The sequence below is a fragment of the Lobosporangium transversale genome, assembly GCF_002105155.1.
Source record: "Lobosporangium transversale strain NRRL 3116 chromosome Unknown BCR41scaffold_9, whole genome shotgun sequence".
Classification (NCBI taxonomy): Eukaryota; Fungi; Mortierellomycota; class Mortierellomycetes; order Mortierellales; family Mortierellaceae; genus Lobosporangium; species Lobosporangium transversale.
In genome coordinates this window covers 21,508-44,625 of record NW_019028987.1, presented here as the reverse complement: position 1 = coordinate 44,625, position 23,118 = coordinate 21,508, and the positions used below count along the sequence as shown (strand labels likewise).

Sequence of the window (23,118 nt, the reverse complement as noted above, 5' to 3'; positions counted from 1 at the left end):
TTACATTTTGATCTGGATGTAGCTAAATCACCAGCCGACAATTTGACATACAATCTTGTCGCTCACCTTCTTGTCATCGCTAACAAAAGGACATCCGCTCGTCAATCTATCTTGGACTCCATCTGGTCCTATCTGGACAAGCTCTCTACTTTGGTTCTCGCTGAGAATGGTAATAGAAAGCTTGCTGTGAAACCTATATAATCCCGATGCGACTTAAGCTGTGAAAACCTTGCTCATTTTACTCTCTTCACGCGCGCTCATAAAATCTAATGTGTCTATAGCTGAAAGGATCTGCGAGTTTATTGTTCCTTCACTCAATGGCCTCTTGACTGCTTTGGAGTCTTCTACATTGGCATTCGAACCTCATGACTTTTCTGCCCTGGTTTTGCATTCAAAGGCGTTCCTCTCCAGTGACACGACAGATCATATTCGCAAGGCGATTGAATCTATCAAACAGGGGGCAGGAACTTCACATGCATACAAAGTACTTGCCAACTATGCTCGCGAGAGTATCATCCTGGGCTCTAACCTAGTGATCCTACAAGTTTTGACTGTCAAGCGAAATATGATTGCTCGCCTCATTCACTCTCATATTCACAAGTCAAAGGATGCCAGCAGCTCGCTAGTGGAAGACTTGGAAATCCATAGCGTTAAACAAGGACATTTGCATGAACTCAGCAGTGATCGTGACGACGAGAGGCCGTCAACCGCTTATGAAGATGTCTCTAACACTACCACTGATGTAGATGATTGGAGATCAGCAGAGTTTAAGGATATTTGGACCTTGCTCTTGTCGGGTCCCGTCAAAAACAGTCCAGTTTCAACCACAGGGGGTCAACTGGACCTTACAAAAGTTATGCGCGCAGAATACATCATGTCGCTGCAATTTTTTGCAGACATGCGTGCCTTTGCCAATGAATTGCTGGCCAAAGGATCAGTATCTCAAGAATTTTATTACTGCGAGATCATGGGAACTTCCCTTGTATGTACCACGAAAATGTTGCCATTTCCGCAGTTTTTTATTAATGTCTCATTGGCTTAACAACCTTTTTGTTTCTCACATTTTGTTCCATAGCAACTTGCTTCCCTCGCAAGCTTGTATATCCATGAATTAGATGATGTTCTGCCTTCCCATCTTTCCCAATGCCTTTTTAACCAAGTGCGCCACGAGGAGTTTTGGATTCACACGGCAGCCTTAGATTGCTCAGCGGTCTTGGGTATCAAGTAAAGTTTTCCTCCTCCTTTTAATCGTGCATATTGAAAAGCATTTTTGATGTTGAAAACTTTATTAGCGGCTCTATTAACTTTCCTTTCATCGTAAAATAGCTTTAATGACGCCACGAGAGAGATGACTGCGTTGCAACAGCAATTCTTGACGACCCCTTCGTCAGCCTTTGAGGGGACTGAAGCCGCAGCAGTGCAGGAGCATGCCGTTGAACGTTTAGCTCAGACTCTCAAGAATTCATCTGCAAGCGAGGAAGTTGCAATGTCAACTATTTATGCGCTACTCAATACCCTTTATAGCCATAACACTAAAGATAAACTTCCTATGCATGCTCAATCAGTCGCCATTCAGGATAATGTGGTGGCTTCCATTGCTAGAATTGCAAGCATTTATCAAAGCGAAAAGGTAAGATACAGAATAGAGAAGCTAGCCAAATGGCCTTGTGCTTTTAGAAACTGGTATGAATAATTGTTTCTCATATATTTCTACTGTATGCCTACAATATTAGGTCACACCTTTAGTTCTGTCAATGTTGGCACAGCAGATCCGCAACCACAGCTCCCAGTTAGACTGCGTTATTGTGAGACGATTAACCGATATTGCTTTGACAGGATCTTTGACATCTTTTAACGATATCACCCAGGTCCTTGCAAATCTTGCAAAGCAATCCATTTCTACTGATCAGAAGGCCATCTCGGAGGAACTAGCAGAAGCAGTGAGTATCTATAGATATGAAAGATATCTTAATGCAGTATAGTCCCTAGCACTCTCTGACTCACAACACTTCGTTCTATTGCACCTCCTATAGGTTACTGCCTCGTTGATGCGCCTCGCAAAAGATATCCACTCGCGGCCTGATTTATATCACGCATACATGGTTACGCTGCTCAAATTGTTTTCAGAAAAAGGCCTTCAAATCCAGTCACATCACCATTCCACTAAACGTAGCCACGGCAAGTACACTTCGCTTGCAGCCATTCTTGGAGGACTTTTGCCTATCTTGGCAAGCCTTCTCTCCCATAAAGACCTGGAACCTCATCTGAACCCAACTAAAGAGGACGTCAAACTCTTCCGCGATGTTTGGTTCCACTGCATCCTCTTTGATTTTGTCAAAGATTCGGCTTCGCCCTGGAATGATGCCTTGTACGTTATTGCCCAGAAGACCCCCGCTCTGGTCTCGAATGACCACGGAAGTGCCTACCTTGAGGGAGACCTTGAGTATAACTCGGTTTTGCCTCGCGGGGTCGTGGATGACCAAAAGGCTGCAATGCGAGCTACATTGACAAGCTATTTGCCTGCACAAGCGGTCGTGATCAAAACTCTAAGCTCCGCTAAAGTTGTGTTCTTGTTATCAGTGTATCACTTGGAGACCATGCGTAGCCGACAAGGAAACTGCTCACACATCCTCCATTACTTTGCTAATACTGGGGTGAATGACGGAGGAGTGACAGCCTGCTTGGAATCCATTGCGGACCAGGTCATCAACGTATTCATTTCCGAAACCCAGACTACGGTTCTAACGCACAGACTGGATGAGAAAGTACGGGACCAGATCCGCAACTTGATCGTCGGATGCGCCCATCGTCTGAAGAGAGTGAGTGGTCTGGCTACTAAATGGATCCATCGTATAATTTCAGCTTTTCCACAACTCATGTGTGACAAGACTTTGTTAACACTGGTTCTTGAAGTGAGCGAGCTGCTTTGGCTCAGTTGTGAGAACGAGTTGACGGATGAGTATTGTCCTGTATATAGCTTCACGTCGTCCATGGTTGATGTCACAATCAACCTACCAGATTCGTACCCCTATCGTCGTGAGCTGTTAACAAAGTTCGTGGAGTTAACTCGTAAATGGATCGCTGCAGCCATGGCCAACTCACCGCAGGAGGTCGACGCTTTGCTACAGGACTACCTTGCAGACTCTGAAAAGATCCATACTGGCATCAGCCGTGTTCATATGGGCCGCACTCTGGCTGCTCGTTCTGGCAAAGACTTGATCAAGGATCAAAATTGCTTTGAAACTTTGTCTAACATTCCTGGAGTGCTACTTGATAATTCTTCAGTGTTCTTCCAGGAGTTCTCGGCTCGTCGTCGTTACCAGGGTGAGATCGGAGGTATGGAGAACTTCTCGCGCGATACTTCTCTTCAGCCTGGCCCAATTCTTCAGAATCAGGTGCATAGACTTCGTGAAAACCTTCAGACGATGGCGCATCAGGCCAAGAATGACCAATTTGTTTCGAACAAGGACTTGGCGAATGCGTTGCACCGCGCTGTAAGTGCAATTGTGGCGCTGAACAAAGGCGAAGAGGATCTGGTAAAGATGGTTGCTTGGATCCCTATTTACCTATTCACACCCGACAGTCTCAAAATTGGTACATCAGTCTGGAACTGGCTCATCACAGAGAAGCCAGAAGTGGAGAAACGATTAATGTCAGAGGTCGCGGCAGGATGGGAATGGGCCTGTCGCCACCAGAAGGGTCTGTTCTCGCCCTTATTGGACTCTGAGGATCCCTTCCGCGTTCGAATGGAATACGCCCCCACTGACAAGAAGGCACGTCAGAAGAGCTATAAGGTCGCATCGTATCTCTTTACACCCCACGTTATCTGGATCGAATTCCTATCCAGTCGGTTCCAGGCAACACGTTATAATAACCGTGACATCATTGATACCTTCACACGTCTGCTTCAGCTCACATTCGGTAATGGTTACAAGATGAGTACCCATCCGTTGGCAAGAGAGGGTCGATTCCAACTGCTACTCTTGGGTCTCCGCCTTCTTCAAAACAATCGGCTAGAGGCTCTAATTGAATATAAACTTCGATCAGTTTTGTACCTATCTGCTCTCACCTGGTTCGAGTTGGCTCCAAGGTGGTCGTTCGGAGGCAACAAAATGCTAAGCAAGGCTGAAACCAGGGTTATGAAAGAATTTGGGGTGGCACTAGACCAGGATAAGATTCTTTTGGACTCCATTCTTTCTAGCATGCAGACGACTGGTGATGGTCAAGCTGGACTTACTACTACAGATTATGTCTTTACTGACAAATTAACCCGTGATACCATTGTTCGAAATCATACTCAGTCTCGACGTCTGCTCTCTCTGCTGACGGAGAATGAACTTAACCGCCTGGGTGTATGGACAACTCCTTTGGTCCAGACCGGTGCCAATCCTGGTATCAACACGCACGAAAAGAGCCTCTCGGAGGAAGCCTGGCGAGCCATGGTCCGATCTGCATGGAGTGTTTCTCCTAGTTTGGCATTCCAATTAATGACTCGCTTCAAAAATGCTGTGATTCCTAGCGAGCTGGGTCAATTGCTGGCTAGCGATCCGTTTGCCGCAGTCAGTGACGCGGATGCGATTCAAATTTTGCTGGGCGAGGGAACATTCCGCTATACAGCCACCCAGCTCAAGTATTTGTTATTCTGGCAGCCTGTGCCATCTATTACCGCCATTACATACTTCCAACCAGCATTCCATAACAATCCAATGGTACTGCAGTATGCAATGCGTTCGCTTGAGCATTCACCTGTGGAAGTAGTCTTTTTCTATGTTCCTCAAATTGTACAAGCACTACGCCATGACGACCTTGGCTATGTGGAAAAGTACATCATGCGCGCCGCTCGTGTATCTCAATTGTTTGCGCACCAGATTATTTGGAACATGAAGGCGAACATGTACCGAGATAATAAATGCGAAGTTCCCGATGTACTCAAGCCGACGTTAGATAGAATAATCGACAATATCGTGAACGGTCTGTCAGGAGAAGCTAAGAGCTTCTACGAACGCGAGTTTGCTTTCTTCAACCAAGTCACGTCCATCTCTGGAACACTGATGCCGCTTGTAAAGAAGACGAAACCCGAGAAGAAGAAGAAGATCGATGAAGAGATGGCCAAGATTGTAGTGGATGTGGGCGTGTATCTACCTAGTAATCCTGAAGGTGTAGTTGTGGATATTGACAAGAGGTCTGGAAGGCCGTTGCAGAGCCACGCTAAGACGCCTTTCATGGCCACGTTCAAGGTCCGCAAGAATCGCGAAGAGTCAACATTGGATAAAGCTATCATGAAGCGAGGTTCTGCTGAAGAGGAACAAGAGGAGCAGATCCCAAAAACATATGATGTCTGGCAGTCTGCCATTTTTAAGGTTGGAGACGATTGCCGACAAGATGTTTTGGCTATCCAACTGATTGCAGTCTTTAAGAACATCTTCACAAGTGTCGGATTGGATCTTTATCTGTTTCCTTATCGTATTGTTGCTACAGCGCCTGGCTGTGGTATGATTGATGTGATCCCGAACTCGATCTCCCGTGATCAACTTGGTCGTGAAAAAGTCAACAATCTGCAAGATTACTTTATCACCAAGTATGGCGGCATTGACTCAATTGAGTATCAAAAAGCACGTAACAACTTTATCCAGTCTGTTGCCTCCTACAGTGTCATCTCGTACTTACTTCAGTTCAAGGATCGACACAATGGTAACATTATGATTGACGACGAAGGTCATGTCATTCATATTGATTTCGGTTTCATCTTGGATATCTCACCCGGAGGAAATATCAACTTTGAATCTTCACCTTTCAAACTGACATCAGAGATGATTCAGATTATGGGCTCAAGTGTAGAGGATCAAGGTTATCGATGGTTCTGTGAGCTGTGCGTCAAGGCATTCTTGGCTTCTAGACCCTATGCGGAACAAATTATGCAGCTGGTGGCATTGATGCTCGAGTCTGGTCTACCCTGCTTCCGAGGCGAAACTATTAAACGAATGCGATCCCGATTCCAGTTGGATCGATCAGAGCGTTCTGCAGCTGAGTTTATTCTTGAGAGGGTTGATGAATCCTATCTGAATAAGCGTACCGTTCTCTATGACTCGTTCCAGAAGGCAACCAATGGCATCCCTTACTAAATTCACAATTAGAGCTTTTCATCCTTTTGACCATCAAAAAAAAAAAAAAAAGCAGCCATTGCATGCGATAATGGTAGAAGACGTTTAATGATGACAATCAAAATAAAGTTTTTTATGAAAAGACGCATTAAGATTTCTACTAAAGATAGGAAGGTTTTTGTGCATATTTGTCACATCAAGAGTTGATCTATTTAAACATTAGGTGTTGCACACACTATTTTTTTTTCTTTTTTTTTTATTTGAGTAATGTCTGAGAATACGCTCCTGATAGCCCTGCATATTATTAAACCTTTTTTTTTTTTTTTTTTTTTTTTTTTTCAATAGGTAACTTCCAATATTGCTAGTCATGATAGACAAGGTATTTAATTATGCACGAGTCATCATCGAATCCTGAAGCTGGTTCATCATTTTAGTAAGTTGTTCATTCTCGCCCTATAGATCCACAATATAATAAACAAACGTATCGTGAAACCGTGATACATGTAAGTATTAGGCTATTGTTCAATTTTTCTGTCCTTTCCTCTCAATTAAGCCACATTCCCTTACCTTGAGCTCCTGAAGTTCCTTAGTAACTCTTCCCAACTCTGCAGTAAGAGCCATACTATCCTGGGCATTGGCAGCGACGGCTTCCACTGCCTTGAGTTTCTCCTCAAGCGCCCAGACCTGGTCTTTGTATTCCTTTTCTCTACCCTCCAATTGAACTTTGTATCGCTCTTTTAATCCCTGCAGTTCTTCTTGATGAGATATTAACGCGCGCTGGAGACGGGTCTCATGGTCTCGATTCTGCTCCTCCTGCATTTTAAACATATTTTCGGTATGGTCACGATTTAACGCCTTCAGTTCTTCGAGTTGGTTCTTGTAGTCTTTTTCAAGCTTATCCAACATCCTACTGTGCTCATTTTTAAGTTGTGATTCCTTGGACGCTGCAGCTGCAATAGTCTCGTCACGATCCTTCTGGGCAGCAGAAAGACTTACTCGAAGTGACTCCAGCTCTTCCTCTAGGTCTTTTTGCTTGGCAGAAAGTTCTTCCTCTTCCTTTTGAAGAGCTTCCTTTATAACCTTTTCTTGACTAGCACGAAGGGCCTCCAACTCCTCTGAGTGGATGGCTGATCCAGACTAAGAGAGAATAAATAGGACAGGATATGTACACCCCTGCTTTTGTTAAAACGAGTTCTACATCTGTGGAGATGTAAAAAAAAAAAAAAAAAAAAAAAAAGCTGCAAGGTTCAATTACATCTGTGTTGCCATGGTTCTCAGCCTCGTGTTTCGCAACAAGCTCCTGAAGAGAGGCTTTGGCGGCATCTACCTTTGCCTGAGCCTCGGCCTTGGTTGCAGACAATTCGCATTGCAGCTCGGATCGGATTCTTTCAGAATTCTCTAAAGCCTCCTTGGCAGCTTTTTCAGCCTTGGCGAGTTGCTGTTCCAAATCCTTAATGGTTGAAGCATGTAATTGCTTAAGATCCTCAAGTTCCTTTACACGAGCAGCATCCAGTTCCTGACGATCATCTTCAAACGTGCCTTTAACCTGTTCAACAGCCTTTTGAACCTGTTCGTCGGCCTCATCCTGCAGTTCTTTGATCCTGTTCTCATGCTCTTTACTTAGCTCCATAATGCGTGCCTCATAATTGGTCTCAAGCTTCTTAAGTTCTGCATTTTGACTGCTCTCCACATCTGCCTTAAATTCCGCGAACTTGCCTTCAACAGCGCTTAATTCCAATTGCATCTTGCCCTATAAGGAAAAAGAACCAAATATCACGCGTTAGTTCAGCAATAGCAATTATGATGACTAGCATCTGTAATTAATATTAAATATTGTTACTTTTGTTTTTTTTTTTTTTTTTTTAAAAAAAAAAAAAAAAAAAAAAAAAAAAAAAACCAACCTTAGTAGTCTTCTCCAGTGTATTGAGTTCTTCCGCGTGGATCGCTTTGAGGGTTTCTAGCTCGGTAGCGTGGGCAGCCTTCAAGCTTTCAACATCTGTATTGATTACTGCTTTCGAAGCAGATATCTCACTGTCACATTTCTCCTGCAGTGCTTTCAGTTCACCCTCCAGTTCACTGATGCGTGCCGTATGTTCCTCCTGTAGCTTGTTCAGCTCGGTCTGGTGAGAGCCTCGCACAGACTCAATGTAAGCTTTATGTTCAGCCTCAATCAGTTCTCTCAGATCAGCGAGGTCCTGGTTGTGCTTCTTCTGGATCGCCTCGATCGCTCCTGACTCTGCTCCTGCACGCTCATTGAGGGCTGCAGTATGTGCAGCTAAGGCATCGCTCAGCTCCTTGGAATGCCGCTCGCGCAATTCAGTCTAAGTTTAAGTTATGAAAGGGTATCATAAAATACATAAGTAATGATAGCGTATGTATATATAAAGGGTTGGATCTCAGGACTAAAATAACCCGTCATAAGCATACCTCAACCTGTTCTTTTGCTTCTTCAATTTTCTCTTCAAGCTGTTCCTTAAGCCTATCCAATTCTTTTTTGTGATCTGACGACAGTTGGGTAAGCTCTTTCTGGTGACTGAGACGAAGCTCTTCCAGGTCCTTCCCATACTTTTCTTTGATATTGTCATCTTCGGCTCCAAAGCGCTCTTGTTTTGCTGCCTGCAGTTCAATTTCAAGGCTCTGAAGCTTATCTTCATGGATTCTATTAAGCTCCTCAAGAGTAGATGAGTGTAAAGCCTGAGATTCTTCAAGTTTCTTACGAAGCTCTGTAACCTCTTCGTACTTTTTTGTGTATTCTGCAAGCTCTTGATGGAGCAAAGCCAGCTCCATCTCCTGCGCTGCAGCCTTCTCGACCTGTCTATCTGTCAGCTCTTTGATCTTGGCCTCATGCTCGGTACGCAATTTCTAATGATATCGATGGGTTGAAATGTAAGTAAATAATGGTGGTTTAAATTCCTTGATCTAGATCCAAACATTGTCAGGAAGTATATAAAAATTGGGCTCTGATGCCAGTTTTTTTTATAAAAAAAAAAAGTACCTCAACGAGTCCGCTTAAGCTCTCAACTTCGTTCTTCAAAGCAGTAATTTCTTGCTCCTTGGCTGCGATTGCTTCTGCAACAATGGCCTGACTCTAATATGCCAAAAAAAAAAAAAAAAAAAAAAAAAAAAAAGAGCATACTCTCTTGTGAGAATCCATTTTAGACAGACATGCAGGTTGTTCACGTGGAAGGTCATCCGCCCAATAACATTATATAAATAAATAAAAAAAACGGTTGGGTGTGACAACCCCACCTGTGGCTCGATCTTTGAGAAATCAATTTCAGGTACAACAGTTTCTCCTCCGTCGCTAGAAACTGTGTCAGCAATAGCATCCGCATGTGAGCTCGAGCCACTCTCAAGCTGTCCTCGTAAAGCAACAAGCTCCTCTTCCTTGATCTTCAACGCGGCTGTAGCCTCTTCGTACTAAAGTGGTAGTTAAAAGAAAGGGGGAAAGAAGTTGGTATTGGTGACCAATTTACCTTGCAGGACAAACAATATTATCCAAAATCATACACAATGCACTACCTTCTCACGAATACTATCAAGTTCTTTTTTCAGCTCAGACGCTTCAGAACCAGTGGGGGTACCTGACCTTACGGAGCGTACACTACCCACAGGAGAAATACTGCCCCGGCTCGAATGAACCTTTGGTGCGATACCAGCCTTAGTTGCGGTGGTGCTAGCAGTCTTGGAGGCTGATGGTACAGATTTGGTAGGAGTACGTGATGTCATTGAGCCAGTGGCAGCTTTGGCTGGAGCACGGGTTGCTGTAGAAGTGGTTTTAGCTGTTGCAGGGCTGGCAGCAGGTTTGACAGGGGTAGGTCGGATAGTGGTAGTAGTGGCCTTTGTTGTAGCTGAGATTGCAGAGGCAGAGGCAGTTGGACGACGAGCGGTTGCAGTGACCTTGCTCGAAGCAGTGGTACTTGGAGCAACGGCTGGAGCCTTTTTCACAGCAGCGGTAGGGGTGGTGCTAGGAGTGTTGATTCTTTTGGCGACTGAAGAATTTCCTGTGGCTCCAGCCTTGATTGTCGTCGCAGTCTTGGTGTTGGTGCTAGATGCTGCCACAGATTTGACGGGCGCCTTAACAGCAGGCGTGCCCTTGGCCTTGGTGGTAGCAGTAGCAGCAGTGGTTGCAGTAGCAGTGGAGGTGCGTCGTGCTGGGATTGCAGACTTTGCTGGGGGTATCTTCTGGGCTTTGTCTGGAATAGCGGCCCCTCCTTCAATGTTATCCATAATAGCTTCATTGTCTACTTCAGCATCCTGCTGCTGAGGTAAACTGGAGGATGCAGGTGTGCTGTTAGTGGTTTGAAGCTGCGTCTCGGTAACATCTAAAGGTGCACTCTCAGCATTCTCTGACTTCTGAGTTGTGATGGGGCTAGAAGGTGCGAATTCGGGGGCACTCTCGACATCGGCCATGTTGAATGATGAGTATAAATGTATAAGTTAAAAATAAGATAGATGAGCGATGGAGATGTGAATTAAAGATTAACTCTTGGGGGTGTGGTCTTCAAACGTTCGGGTGTAAGAAAACACACGCGGTCAATGAGGGAGCAAGTGAACAAAGGAGAACGAAAATGATGATTTTAAAGAGAAAACGAAAACAAGAGAGGAAAGAAAGATGGATCAATGCGTTGATAGTTTAGTTGTATTCAACTATTGTTATGTGATTACTACGGATATTTCTCCCGCCTCAAAGAAAAAAAAAATAGGAGAGAGAGGTCGCAGTAAGAACGATATGAATGATCCGCGATCATTCACCCTCCTCCTTCCCAATACACTCAAACGCCTGGGAAGAAGTAGGAGAGGTATCGGGACATCTTTGTTGACGAGCGACAGTGAGATGTCTGATGTTCATCATCGATGATATTATTTTTTGCTACTAGGAGCCCTCTTTTCAATCTGTTCTTCATGACCACACTTGACAACCAGGCTGTTTAAAAAAGAGATGCCAGGCCGCGAGCCTCCTTTCATGCATTTTTTTTAAACAACTGCCTCTTGGAGAACCAACACAACAGTCTCATCAACTTAAACCATTTTCTTTTTTCGCTTTATTAATAACAGAACGTTTTGTTTTTTGACATTAATCACCTCATAAACGATACAGTATGAATAGTATAAGACTTCATCTTTTAAAGTAAGTGTTCAGATTTCGGACAAATCTTGCTTCACAAGCACGGCTTCAACCCCGTTGCGAGAAAACAAAACAATATCGGCCATCAATTCAGGTTTGAAACCAGGCGATGCTTTGATATCGTATTTCTGCAAAAGTCGTGTTAGTGTCACTTGAGCAGTTGTATATGCCAAATTTTGACCCAAGCAGATTCTAGGCCCCGCGTGAAAAGGCACAAACATGAAAGGCTTGATTTTACCCACACGTTCAGGTCCCCAACGATCAGGATCAAACTCAAGTGCATCATCTCCCCATAGATCAACTAAACGATGAGTAGAATACGCACCATAGGCCACAGTTGTATTCGGCGGGATGTAGTATCCATTTGGAAGAACATCTTCCTCCACACTATGTCTAATCAAACGGAGTGATACATGTTATGAAGATTGAAAAAGAAGGAAATTGAATTCGTCCTTATTCTACTATCAGGAGCTTACCTTGTGTTATATGGGACTGGAGGGTAAAGTCGGAGTACTTCGTTAATCACTTGCTTCTGATACCTAAGAATATTCATGATAGACGAGAAAAAATCAGTGAAAATTCTAAGCTGCACATGCGATTTTTCTCTTCATTCTATCAAATATAATTCATTACGTACTTGAGCTTTTTAATGTCATCATAGCTTGGAGCGGTACCGCTTGCAACAACTTCAGCAACCTCCCGCTTAAGTTTTTCAAGGACATGTGGATGCTTTGACAGTTCCCACACGGTGAATGTTAAGAGAGAGGCCGTCTTTCGCGTAAGGACAAAAAAGTTTTTGGTGCAGGTAAGTAAATGTCCAACGGAGTATAACAAATTAAGAGACGCGATGGATTATTACATACTGTGTCTCGACCTGCAAGCAGGAAGTTCAGGAGCATGTCACGAAGGTATTCTCTGTCAAAGCCGTATTCTTGTCTCTGGCTCAAGAAGTGGTCAAGAAGATTCTCATGTCCACCTTTTCCCCCATGTTCATCATCGGATGGATTTTTCTCCTGTTCCCTTGTACGTGCCTCCTCACGGGCGATGCCTTTGTCGACGATCCTGTACACAAAATCATCCAACTTTTTGATTTCCTTTAGGAATCGTCTGGTTGGTACCACATATCTCCAGAGAGGTACACGGAAGCGCCAGCCTGTAATTGCTTGGGTATAATTGAATGCAGTGGCGAAGTCATTGTCCTCATCCTGGAGGGCATTCGCAGCCTCACCAAACAAAAATTCGGTAGCTTCATCAAGAGTGAATCTGCAGAAAAGGCTCTAAAAATATATATATATATATATATAAAAGGAAAATACCATCAATATAAAATATAACAACAGCAACTTCGATAGGTTTCAAGTTTGTACAAGGCACTCACCTGGACTTCAATAGGCTTTTCAGGGTTAGAGGCAAGATGCTTGTCAATCACCTTTAAAAGCTCATCTACATGTCTGTTGATTAGAGCTGCATCTCTAAACTCGGATGTTTGAAAATGAGGCCTAACCAACCACAAGAAAATGAAGCAGCGTAAGCATGGATGAAGAGAAAAGGGGATCAGAGACGCTACATCGGGTCATGCAATCTACCTTGCGAGATGTCGCTGAATCTTCCAAGTTTCACCATCAGCATTGAAAATACCGTTACCAAGGAAATCATGGAATATCGCTTGAAATTCGGCGCCTGTAGCGTAAGGAATATGAATGAATTGTTCAACCGGAGATGCTGCAAAACCAGAAGAGAAAAGCTTTACGATCGATGGTCTATGGTCTTTGAATTGCTTACCCTTTTCATAATTTGGCTGGTTTTTAGCTAGAATGTGCTGAATGCTCGAGGGATCCAAAACAATGATTAAATCCTCGTTGAAACCGCGAAAATTGAGGGTATTTCCGTATTGAGCTGAAAGATGTCTTAAGTATTCGAATTCATCTTTTTCAGCGTATACTGAAAAGATATACTTGAGAAGACTATCGACCTGGAGAGGAAGATAAGAGGGGACGGTTGGGATGGGCACCGAGTTTACCTCGAGCTCGGTTTTTGGTTTTTTAGGTTTGAAGAAGTAGCCAATAGCAGCTGCAGCTACAGTGGTTCCGAGGACTAGGTTCGTATGCATGTTTTTTTGTCGCTGCTAGCTGTTACCGTTATCGTTTACTGTTGTTGTTCAAAGTCTGAATGGACCAGTGAATTCTGAATGGGAATCTTTTTTATTTTTATTTTTTTTGTTGCTGTTGTTGTTGTTAAGAAATTTTTTCTGGGAATGCGTGTTGTATTTATATGATTTTGTGCATTCTTGTTCGAACGACAAAGTAGATTTCCTTGAACACACAAAAACTTGTCAATAGACAGGAACAGGAAAGAAATCAACCTCAAGTAATAATTTGTCCCACAAATTGAGTAACGAAACGCAGAAACTTCCGTCAAAGGACGTTCCTAAAATTGTTCATGAATAAATGTATTTATCACGTTTTAAAACGAATAGAATACTTTCCTTTTTTAGACACAACATTTTAATTGTCAACAAGACACTCTCCTCAGACTCACTACACCGGCCACTCAGGCCATTGTAGGAGAGCAGGTTATTAATATCAGAGTTGACGGAAGACATTTTACTGTATACTTGGAGGGCGAAACGAGGTTGGGATGAATAGATGATTGAGAATGATTCAAATGATCTGCATGATCTATCCGTTTCATTTGATTATATTTTCTAATCAAAAATGATGATTGAGCTGGTGGCCACTGGTTCCAGTTAATTCAATGTACATGTACATAAATTTTTTTTCCCTATTTCTAATTCAAAATGAGTATTTTAAAAATATATTTGTTCATTGTATATTTTATTCTCAAGACGTGGCGTAGCAAACTATTTGATAATAGACAAAATGCCAAGCAAATTCTTGAAGCCAAGGACTAAAATAAATCCTTTTTTTAATGGCAACTCAAAGCTTTCGTAGAAGATAAAGCGTCACCTCCAAAGCAATAAAAACCAAGACCCGCGCCTATAACAGTGCTTGCCATGAGATATCCATTATAGGTCATGAAAATGAGCATCAGGAAAAAGCCGACAAAGACTTGAGCCATGTAGAATAAGGCGCGAGTGAGTTGCTGCTGTCTCAACAACCTTTAATAGTGTAAATAAAAAGAAAAGAATACGCATGGCATAAACATAAACTTAGATGAAGCTCCTATCGTCAACAAAAAAAAAAAAAAAAAAAAAAAAAAAAAACTTTCAGTTACAATACATGTTTAATATATTACCGGAAAGTCAAGTTCCTAGTAGGCAAGAGAGGCTCTTCATCATCGTGACTAATATCACTGCCAACGTGAGCGTGGGTTGAGGTAGATTCACCACCATGTCTCTTTCTGGCACCTTCGCGCAAGCGTTCTTCATATAGACGGGACTGTGCTCTAAGCAGTTCATACGATGCTGCCAAGCCGATAACGATGAGACATGAGAAAATTAATCCAAGCGGGGTGTTAATCTTCCATGATTCGAAGACGACACAAAGATTCTCTGTATCCCAGTTGAAGAGCATGTTCATGCTGCAGGAGCCTTCCCCTCCACCGTGGTCACCACCTCTATGTTCACCATCGTGCCCGTCACCATGATCGCTGTGTCCTCCATCGTGATCCATAACTTTGCCGAGTTGAAACTGTAGTAATACGAAAACGAAAAATTTGAACTGGAAAGGAAAATGGTGTGAGAATATTACAACAGAGGGAAATAAATGAGTACACCTGTGACTCTCAAAAACCCAAATACTCAGAGAACAAGAAAAAGATGTAAAAACTAACTCATCCCATTTGCTCCAACATGCTCAAAACTGAGAATGTGCATTTTCGCAAGACCAACAAGAATACGGTGGTGAAACGTGTTCGTGAGGGTACATGATTCATTGTTTCCTTCATTTATTATAAGCTCCACTCCAATTTTGTTCATTTTACCTTTATTATACTATTATTACTGTTATTATTCTAATAAGTATATCTATCCCTTGCCCTTTAATATCTTAAAGTCTATCTTCGCAAGGATATCCCTTGCCTTTCAAGTCAATGTCCATTAAAACCGCAATGCCATCAGAAAGTCGTTGTTGAGTCAAGCCTCTTAAGCCAAGAACCTCAGTACTATCTCATTCCAGACTATTCGGTATGGCTTGCTATCAAGCACGTTCAATTGATTTTTTTTTAATATCGTAACCTATATTGATGTATTTATGATGACATAGGTCGCTTTGCGCTATGTAGAACTATTGGAGCAAGAAGAATTGACAAATATTATATTCACAGAGACAGTTCTTCAGAGGGTAACAAGCTGAAAGATATAATTCGAACAACAAAATCGAACCTTGATTCATAACTTTGTTGGAGGATGAATTGGCTTCTAATGCCTGCCTATTTCATTGTGTCTTATCTAGCTTCAAAACGAGGATAAGTCAAGAACATACAAGAGTTTGCGACAAGTAGTTAAAGATCCCCGTCGCAGAAGCGTGGTCTTTAGCAACGAGCATTGTCAGGACACTTTGGTTTTACGCGAGGTACATGAATCGATTGAACATAGGGACTGGCGAGCTCTCGTGCAGGCAGCAAGATGGTATCGCTACCATTTATTGGGAAAGGCTCCGATTATTTTACTCTCAGAGCAGGTAAAGCTTTAGATAATACTTCAAGTATGGTTAGGCTTTGCATTACCATTTAACTTTTCTTTTCTTTCTTTCTTTCTTTCTTTCTTTCTTTCTTTCTTTTTTTTTTAACCGTTCACTGTAGTTCACGCAGGAGGATATCTATATATCATCTAACATGGACACCAGTGGCATCGTGGTAATGTCTCTCAAGACATATTTGGATGAATACTGGCCTACAGGATTAGTGCTGCATGAATTATTAGGTTCGTTAAAGGAGGCGATTTTGGAAGAGGATCTCGACTGCCAGAACAAAGGACTTAGTATTTCAAGAAAGGGCTCAAATGGAATAGGATACCAAGAAGTAAGTAGAGAATAATCATGGATATTGGTGGTATATTTGATGGTATGGTACCGAAGAGCATTGGCAAGTACTCATGAGCACATATTCCCTAATTGGTTCCGGTTTTAGTATAAGCCCATGTCCGAGCTTGAGGCCGGTGTAAAGTCTGAGCGCTTCTTCCAGGGTGTTCTCCGAGTTCGTGCAAATCATCGAGATCAAGCCTTTATTCGAGGGGGCGCGAATATCGGCGAAATTGTAATTGTCGGTTCCGAGCACCGTAATCGCGCCGTTCATGGCGACATGGTGGTCGTCGAGCTTTTAAACAAAAGCTCTTGGGTAGCGCCGTCGACCTATATATCGTATGATCCTGAAGAAATTCATGGTGCAGGTGATGATGAAGAAGGCCAGCATCGCTCCAATGAAATTAAGCCAACGGGCCGTGTGGTCGGCATCATGTCTAGAAACTGGCGGCCATATGTTGCAACGCTGCAGGAGGGCTCAGAGAAAGAATTAGGGTCATTTCACTTGGTGCTCCCTTTGGATCCAGTGATCCCAAAAATCAGGATCCGTCACCATGATCCAAAGGCCCTAGTAAACCAAAGAATCGTTGTTCGCATTGACAGCTGGCCTAGCAGCTCGCAGTACCCGAATGGCCATTACGTACGCAGCATTGGTCCTGCTCATGACTTGGATACTGAAATCTCAGCCATTTTGATTGAGCACGGTATCTCTGTTTCACAGACTACTCAAGAGTTCAGCGAAGGATCACTCAGAGAGATGCCCATCAATACATCGGACAATCCCTGGATACCTGAGCCATCGGAGCTTAGTAGACGACGAGATCTCAGGAAACATGTCATCTTCAGTATTGATCCTCCAAATTGCCAGGATATCGATGACGCAATTTCGATTAAAGAGATTAGCAATGGCAATATTGAGTTTGGCGTTCACATTGCAGATGTCAGCTACTTTGTGAAGGAAGGTTCGCTCACGGACCTTGAGGCTAGAGCTCGAGGAACCACGATATACTTGTCAGATCGTCGATTTGATATGCTCCCCAAGGTCTTGAGCGAGCAAGTATGCTCTTTACGTCATCATGTTGATCGATACGCTAGTGAGTTGAGCTATTGTTTGATTCTACGTTAATAAGTGTACCTTTGGTGATTGCGAAGCAAATGAGGAGGATTATGTATTTAATTTTGATTTTTTTTTTTTTTTTTTTTTTAAAAAAAAATAATAGTGTCCGTTATCTGGATTCTTGATCACGAGGCGAATATAATTGACGCCTGGTTTGGGCGCTCAGTCATTCGATCCGCATGTGAAATGGAGTACGAGCAGGCGCAAGGACTTTTGGATGGCAAGGATGTTGTTTCTGGGCTAGATGCGAAACTATGCAAGCAGCTTAAACCTCTTGTCATCCTCTTGGCCAAAACAATGCGTAAAATTAGAGTATGTTAAAGCCACCTTTGTATATCCGATCGACCTTTTTAAATTTAACACCTAGATGCGAACTGACTGATATTACGACTTACTTCATAGGCACGCCGTATAGCCGGTGGAGGATTGGAGTTAGAGAGCTCAGAAGTTAAATTCAAGTTTAAAGAAGAGGGTGGTGGGATATCTGACATTCTGCCAAAGCAATCACTGGAAGTACATCAAGTTATTGAAGAAGCCATGGTCATGGCCAATTCTTATGTAGCCAAAAAGATTTATGAAGGATTCCGAGACTCAGCGATGCTCCGCCACCATCCCCCTCCTATTGACAGTCACTTCAAGATGCTCCTTCGCGCTGCAGAGAGTAGAGTATGAGATTGGACATTTTAGTACCTTGCTTATGTAGGAACGAGAAAATTCCTTCATTGATGCTAATGCCTAATGCATTATTAATCTGCCTCAACGCGATAGGGTTTTACAATCGATACCAGTTCAAATCTTGCGCTCGCCAATTCATTACGAGACTGTGCTGCAAAGAGTCAAGACGATATCGAATTTGTCCGGCTCTTGAAGACTATGGCAACCATGGCTATGTCCGAGGCTTGTTATATTTCTTCCGGTTCCAAACCCATTAATGAATATGCGCATTATGGCCTGGCTCTAGACTTTTACACTCACTTTACCGTAAGTTAATCAATGGGAAACACCATGGAGTAGATCGAATCCCCACTTAGCCCTGACCCATTTTTCTAACTGGTTAGTGTGCGTGATAATGATTTCTCTAGTCACCCATCCGTCGCTATGCGGATCTTGTGGTTCATAGACAATTAATGGCATGTCTCAAGAGTACAGAACCTAGTCGATCTCATGTATCGCCAATAACATCTGATTTGCTAAAAAACGGCTTCAAGATGGAGCAGTTGGCAGATCATCTCAACTACAAAAACAGGGAGTCGAAGTTGGCACAAAAAGACTCGACAGAGTTATTCCAGACCCTTTATGTTCTACAAAAAACGAAGAATCCAGCAGCGATTAATGCCGAAAGTGAAGCTGAAGATGTCCTATTTGTGGAGACAGGAATTATTTCAGAGATTCGTGAAAACGGTTTCTTTGTTTTTGTACCTCGTTTCGGGATTAAAGGCCCTGTTTATCTCAAAGAGAAATCTGGGGAGATCATCATACCTCTATCGGTTCTTCAAGGAGGAAAGAGCTCAAAAGAGGGTGTTGATCTTCACAACGGTGATCATTTGATTACTGTTTCTGGGTGTGAGATGGATACAGACTTAATGACACAAATCTGTCTTCGAGTTCCTCCTCAAGTGTTGGCATTATATCCCCCGGGTCTCCTTTGTACCGTCAAATTTCGTCTTTTTGATAAAGTCAGAATAGCTTTACGGTTAAAAAGATCGTATGCCCATCGCCACAGCATCTACATGGTATTGATTGGTCTCCATCATAATACGTCTGCCACACCTTTAAGAAACAAATCCCAGATGCTTAAGAAAGGTGCTGTTGGAAGGCAGCTGAAAGAGGATGAAGTGAATCGCATTGTTCAACAGGATCCTGAGCTCGCACCCTTGTCGAAGCAAGATTTAATCCATCTTATTCAGGAGCAGCAGAAACAGTTTGAAAAGGATTCAAAAATAAAACGTATGCGTAAGCAGCCCGTCAGTTCTGAAGGGCTTTATTATCAGACGCCACTAGATGACAGCCTCTACGTGGTCATGGAATCTTTTGATCGTCTCCGGATCAATGAGTTCACATTATCTTGAAAAATAGGCTATACAAAATATAGATGCCGCTCAATAAAATAACCCAGCGTTGCTCATCTCACCAAAAGCATTGTAAAACAAGCACCCATCTTTCTGATGATTTTTATTCAAGCAAGTCGGTCTTTTTTGAGTCTTCATTGACTAAAAAGTGATGAAATTAAAGATCATAAAAGACCATTTAAGCCTCGGTTCTGACGCGAGCGTTAGCGTTGGTGACCTTGATGTTGAGTTGCTGGGCACGCTCAACAATGGCGATGCGGTTGCGGGAAGAGACGTTATGGGCAATCTCAGCAGCAAAGGTGCGGTTGTGCATCAAGAGGAGGTTCAACTCGGCAATGTTGGAGACAACAAACTTCTTGAAGCCGGAAGGCATCATGTGGCGGGTGAGCCTGTTGTTTCCGTAACCGATCTTAGGCATGGCAATCTGGCCCTTGAAACGGCGACGAACGCGGTTATCAATACCCTTAGGCTTTCTCCATGACTCCTGTTAAAAGAAGCATATATATATATATATATATAAAAAGCGCTGTTTATTAGCTCTAATTCTTTATACCGCACTATCCTGTTGCTGACAGACACAAAACGTATCCTGATCGAGTTTCTAGGTTGCCAAATGGTGATAACGAACACTGTTACCCGAACGCAGACCAAATAAATACATATCAAATATTATTTTTGATCTTTAGTCCTGAATCCAGTAAAATTTGAGAATACTGTCACAGTTATTGATTGCATCGCCCAAATAGTCTTACATGTAAAGACCAATCTTTTTTTCTTTGAATTCATGTCTAGATGCTTTCCATGAATAAAATCCTGACCAATCTTTCTGCTATTATTTTTTTGAACAGATCCAGCTATTGTACCTTGACAGTCTTGTAGCGGTCAGACTGATGACGCTTGAAGGTAGCGGTGTGCTTCTTCACGATGGTATGCTTCTTCAAGGGAGTAACCATTTTCTAACGATAAAAGAGTGTGGTAATAGATGTTGATTTAGTTGTCTCACTCTGATTCTTTTGTGGATGGAGACCTGATTAAGTGTCTGATCAGGTTAATGCTTTGGTGGAAAATCCTAGTTAGATAGCTAATCTTCATAATCTTTAGGCGTGTTCCCATGCGCTTATAATTCGATGAGTTGCCTCGTCACATCTGTGGTATACTATCCCATGACATTGCCCATCACTGAACGTCGTGGGTGAACTAGGGGATTTGTCGATGATCTCTTATTTGTCAATGTAAAAGGATTCTATCACTGAACGGGGGAGCTAAACTTTGCAGTATCTCGATTGGTCGTATACTCTTCCCCTGCCACTGTTCATGTCAACCAAGCATGATCCTGAAGTGCAAACTACCATGCAAATCTTTAAGATGCACCAATATTTGAGTGCCATGTGGGCAAAAGAAAGGAACGACGTCCCGATGATAGTTGCAATAACTATGGCTGATGGGCGATTGCTGGGATAGTTGGATTGATGATCCTCTTCTTTGATGGATGCAACTCTATCCAATATTTCACATTAATCAACATACGGAAAAAGATTTTGAAAGAGAGAACCAACCAAGATTACAGACTAGCAGAATTTAATAAGTTTGAATATTAATCTCAATTGACAAAGCCACTGATTCAGAATCCCATTCATTTTTGCATCCGAGCTCATTTACAGATAGCAATGGGCTTTAGCACTTTCCAAGATAAAGTTCCAAGAAAGGGTTCAATACTTAAATACACAGCAAGCATATGGCCTTTAAGCCATCCGAAGTAGCAAACGCTTTAGGCGAGCAGCTCATGTATTCCACGATGTTCTCCCATAGGAGACGATAAATCTCCTCTGTCTCCCTGCATCACCGTATTAGTCCCAAACAGCAATCACAGACAAAACGGAGTTCGTTCTTAGCAGTAAACTGGTCATACCACTATACTTTGGCAAGATGCTACCCATCTTCATCGATGTGATCTTTATAGCACATCTTGTCAATAAAGAGAATAAAAAATTGACTTGATTCAGGGCTATGGGCTCTTAGTGTAATATATCACATGACTCCCAGTTTTCCTGAGCCACATGACTTCAGTATAACATCGGTGAGCTCCATTGCAGCTTTACATGCATCTCTTTTCGTCATTCATTTATCTTTTACAGTTTTCATTTTTTTAAGAAGGGGTTAATTTAAAGCAATATAATAATCTGAGTCCATTCTTTAAATTATTCTCCTTCCATTTTCTTCGTAAACAATGTCTGACGATGAACGAGGCTATTCGCGTAAGCGCCCTGCAGACTTTGAAGAGCTCTTCGAGGATGGAGGAGATGCTAAAGAAAATTTTGAAGATGAAGACGAGGTTATCGATGAGGATGGTAACGTTGCTGGAGATTTGGACCTAGGTAAAGCAGGCACTCAAGCTTGGTTGGTCAAGGTTAGTGTTGTATCTCGAGGTATAGCTGGATTGGCGGATATTGCATTCAGAACACAGAAGCTCGCTCTCTAATGAGCCTCTTTTTTTGTGTGTGTCACTGCTTCTATTATCTAGATCCCTAAATTTCTAGCTGATCGCTGGGCCTCCATCAATGAAGAAGGCGTTGATCTAGGAAAAGTTCGAATAATAACACCGTAAATGCTTTTTAGCTTTTCTTCTCTTTCGAAAATATATATACATTGATTGTCGCTTATTGCCATTATATGTATTTGAAAAGAACATTATACTGACGTTTCCCTTATTTTCTTTCTGATCGAATCTCTATAGCGTTAATCCCAGTGACGGTAATCAATCACAGTTTCAGCTTATTTTGCCTTCGGATCAAAAGTTTACAGCAAACATCCCCAAAACCTACACGCTCAAAATGAACCCAGCACAGGTCAGCAACACATTCGTCTTTACGGAGCCTACAGGCCCTCATCCAAAGCCTCCTCACGCGCCTGGATACCCCACAGGCAAAGCTACATCTATTCTTGCAACTATCAAACACGAATGTTCTGTAACGCCCATGGATGGCAGTGCCGAATACAGGTCCATTATGCGAGAGCGTAATATTGAGGCTGCGAAGAAGGGAGGTCGATCAGTACAGATATTGGAAGATAATAACAGAATAGATAGTGCTGGTGGTCGCCAGGGCCAGTTCTTGCCAGGCATGGGTATTCGCAATGGATTTATTGTAAGTCTTTGTCTCTTTTTTTTCTTTTTTCTTTAAAACTCCCCTCCCTCCATGATGTAATCATACCAGAGTCTCTGCGCATGCTTCAAGATTCATCGTCTTTTAAAAACTTCGGTTTTAATAGCAAAAGAAGGCCAAGGTGCAAATGGATCAAAAGACCACACGTATGCCAAAGAACGAACTTGTGGACATGTTGTTCTCTGCCTTTGAACAGTATCCTTATTGGTCTTTCAGAGGATTAGTCGAGTATGTTAAGCAGCCTCATTCATACTTGAAGGAGGTTTTGAGTGAAATATGTGAATTTATCAGGAAAGGACCTTATACAGCGCGGTATCAACTCAAGGCAGAATTTGTGGGCACAGGTGGACGTGGCGGTGCTGCAGGCTCTTCGAGCTCTGCTGATGTGAAAAGAGCTGAGAATGAAACAACCTTTAACCCCGCAGCTGTTGGAGTCGCTACGGGTGAGACTGCGACCGCGGCTGTAGATCCAGACTTGCAAGACGCATTGGATGAAGACGAAGAGGATTTTGAGGAGGAGGAGGATGACATGGTCGAAGTTTCAGTATAGTAGTATAGTGGAC

General features: G+C 42.7%; 7 protein-coding genes across 7 annotated transcripts; 3 read left to right on the top strand and 4 right to left on the bottom strand.

Moving 5' to 3' along the window:
* Positions 1-1,348: 1,348 nt before the first annotated feature.
* Positions 1,349-6,122, top strand: BCR41DRAFT_302120 (hypothetical protein; the record flags this gene model as incomplete). The annotated part of the gene is made up of 3 exons (XM_022020654.1): positions 1,349-1,630; positions 1,734-1,940; positions 2,034-6,122. 3 exons carry the CDS (start codon positions 1,349-1,351, stop codon positions 6,120-6,122), a joined length of 4,578 nt encoding a protein of 1,525 aa, XP_021883492.1.
* A 324-nt stretch (positions 6,123-6,446) lies between these two features.
* BCR41DRAFT_348924 (hypothetical protein) lies at positions 6,447-10,772 on the bottom strand. Its single transcript, XM_022023384.1, has 8 exons — positions 9,624-10,772; positions 9,351-9,521; positions 9,097-9,189; positions 8,529-8,963; positions 8,003-8,422; positions 7,357-7,851; positions 6,669-7,238; positions 6,447-6,554 (listed from the first exon to the last, which is right to left on the bottom strand). The coding sequence occupies exons 1-8, from the start codon at positions 10,512-10,514 to the stop codon at positions 6,489-6,491; spliced, it is 3,141 nt and encodes a 1,046-aa protein (XP_021883491.1). The 5' UTR covers positions 10,515-10,772; the 3' UTR covers positions 6,447-6,488.
* Positions 10,773-11,240: 468 nt separating this feature from the next.
* Positions 11,241-13,339, bottom strand: BCR41DRAFT_393982 (cytochrome P450; the record flags this gene model as incomplete). The annotated part of the gene is made up of 7 exons (XM_022028605.1): positions 11,241-11,622; positions 11,706-11,768; positions 11,867-12,000; positions 12,093-12,506; positions 12,608-12,728; positions 12,816-12,909; positions 13,012-13,339. The coding sequence occupies 7 exons, from the start codon at positions 13,337-13,339 to the stop codon at positions 11,241-11,243; spliced, it is 1,536 nt and encodes a 511-aa protein (XP_021883490.1).
* A 713-nt stretch (positions 13,340-14,052) lies between these two features.
* Positions 14,053-15,037, bottom strand: BCR41DRAFT_420254 (Ctr copper transporter family-domain-containing protein). The gene is made up of 2 exons (XM_022029875.1): positions 14,485-15,037; positions 14,053-14,347 (listed from the first exon to the last, which is right to left on the bottom strand). The coding sequence occupies exons 1-2, from the start codon at positions 14,859-14,861 to the stop codon at positions 14,155-14,157; spliced, it is 570 nt and encodes a 189-aa protein (XP_021883489.1). The 5' UTR covers positions 14,862-15,037; the 3' UTR covers positions 14,053-14,154.
* Positions 14,758-19,699, top strand: BCR41DRAFT_319679 (hypothetical protein). Its single transcript, XM_022021362.1, has 10 exons — positions 14,758-15,110; positions 15,243-15,373; positions 15,453-15,530; positions 15,642-15,869; positions 15,991-16,209; positions 16,318-17,302; positions 17,429-17,637; positions 17,728-17,991; positions 18,094-18,306; positions 18,408-19,699. The coding sequence occupies exons 1-10, from the start codon at positions 15,041-15,043 to the stop codon at positions 19,392-19,394; spliced, it is 3,384 nt and encodes a 1,127-aa protein (XP_021883488.1). The 5' UTR covers positions 14,758-15,040; the 3' UTR covers positions 19,395-19,699.
* Positions 19,573-20,347, bottom strand: BCR41DRAFT_393979 (ribosomal protein L32e; the record flags this gene model as incomplete). Its single annotated transcript, XM_022028604.1, has 2 exons — positions 19,573-19,878; positions 20,258-20,347. The coding sequence occupies 2 exons, from the start codon at positions 20,345-20,347 to the stop codon at positions 19,573-19,575; spliced, it is 396 nt and encodes a 131-aa protein (XP_021883487.1).
* Positions 20,348-21,501: 1,154 nt separating this feature from the next.
* On the top strand, positions 21,502-23,118 carry BCR41DRAFT_348916 (transcription initiation factor IIF, beta subunit-domain-containing protein). Its single transcript, XM_022023383.1, has 4 exons — positions 21,502-21,801; positions 21,916-21,995; positions 22,129-22,537; positions 22,662-23,118. The coding sequence occupies exons 1-4, from the start codon at positions 21,622-21,624 to the stop codon at positions 23,103-23,105; spliced, it is 1,113 nt and encodes a 370-aa protein (XP_021883486.1). The 5' UTR covers positions 21,502-21,621; the 3' UTR covers positions 23,106-23,118.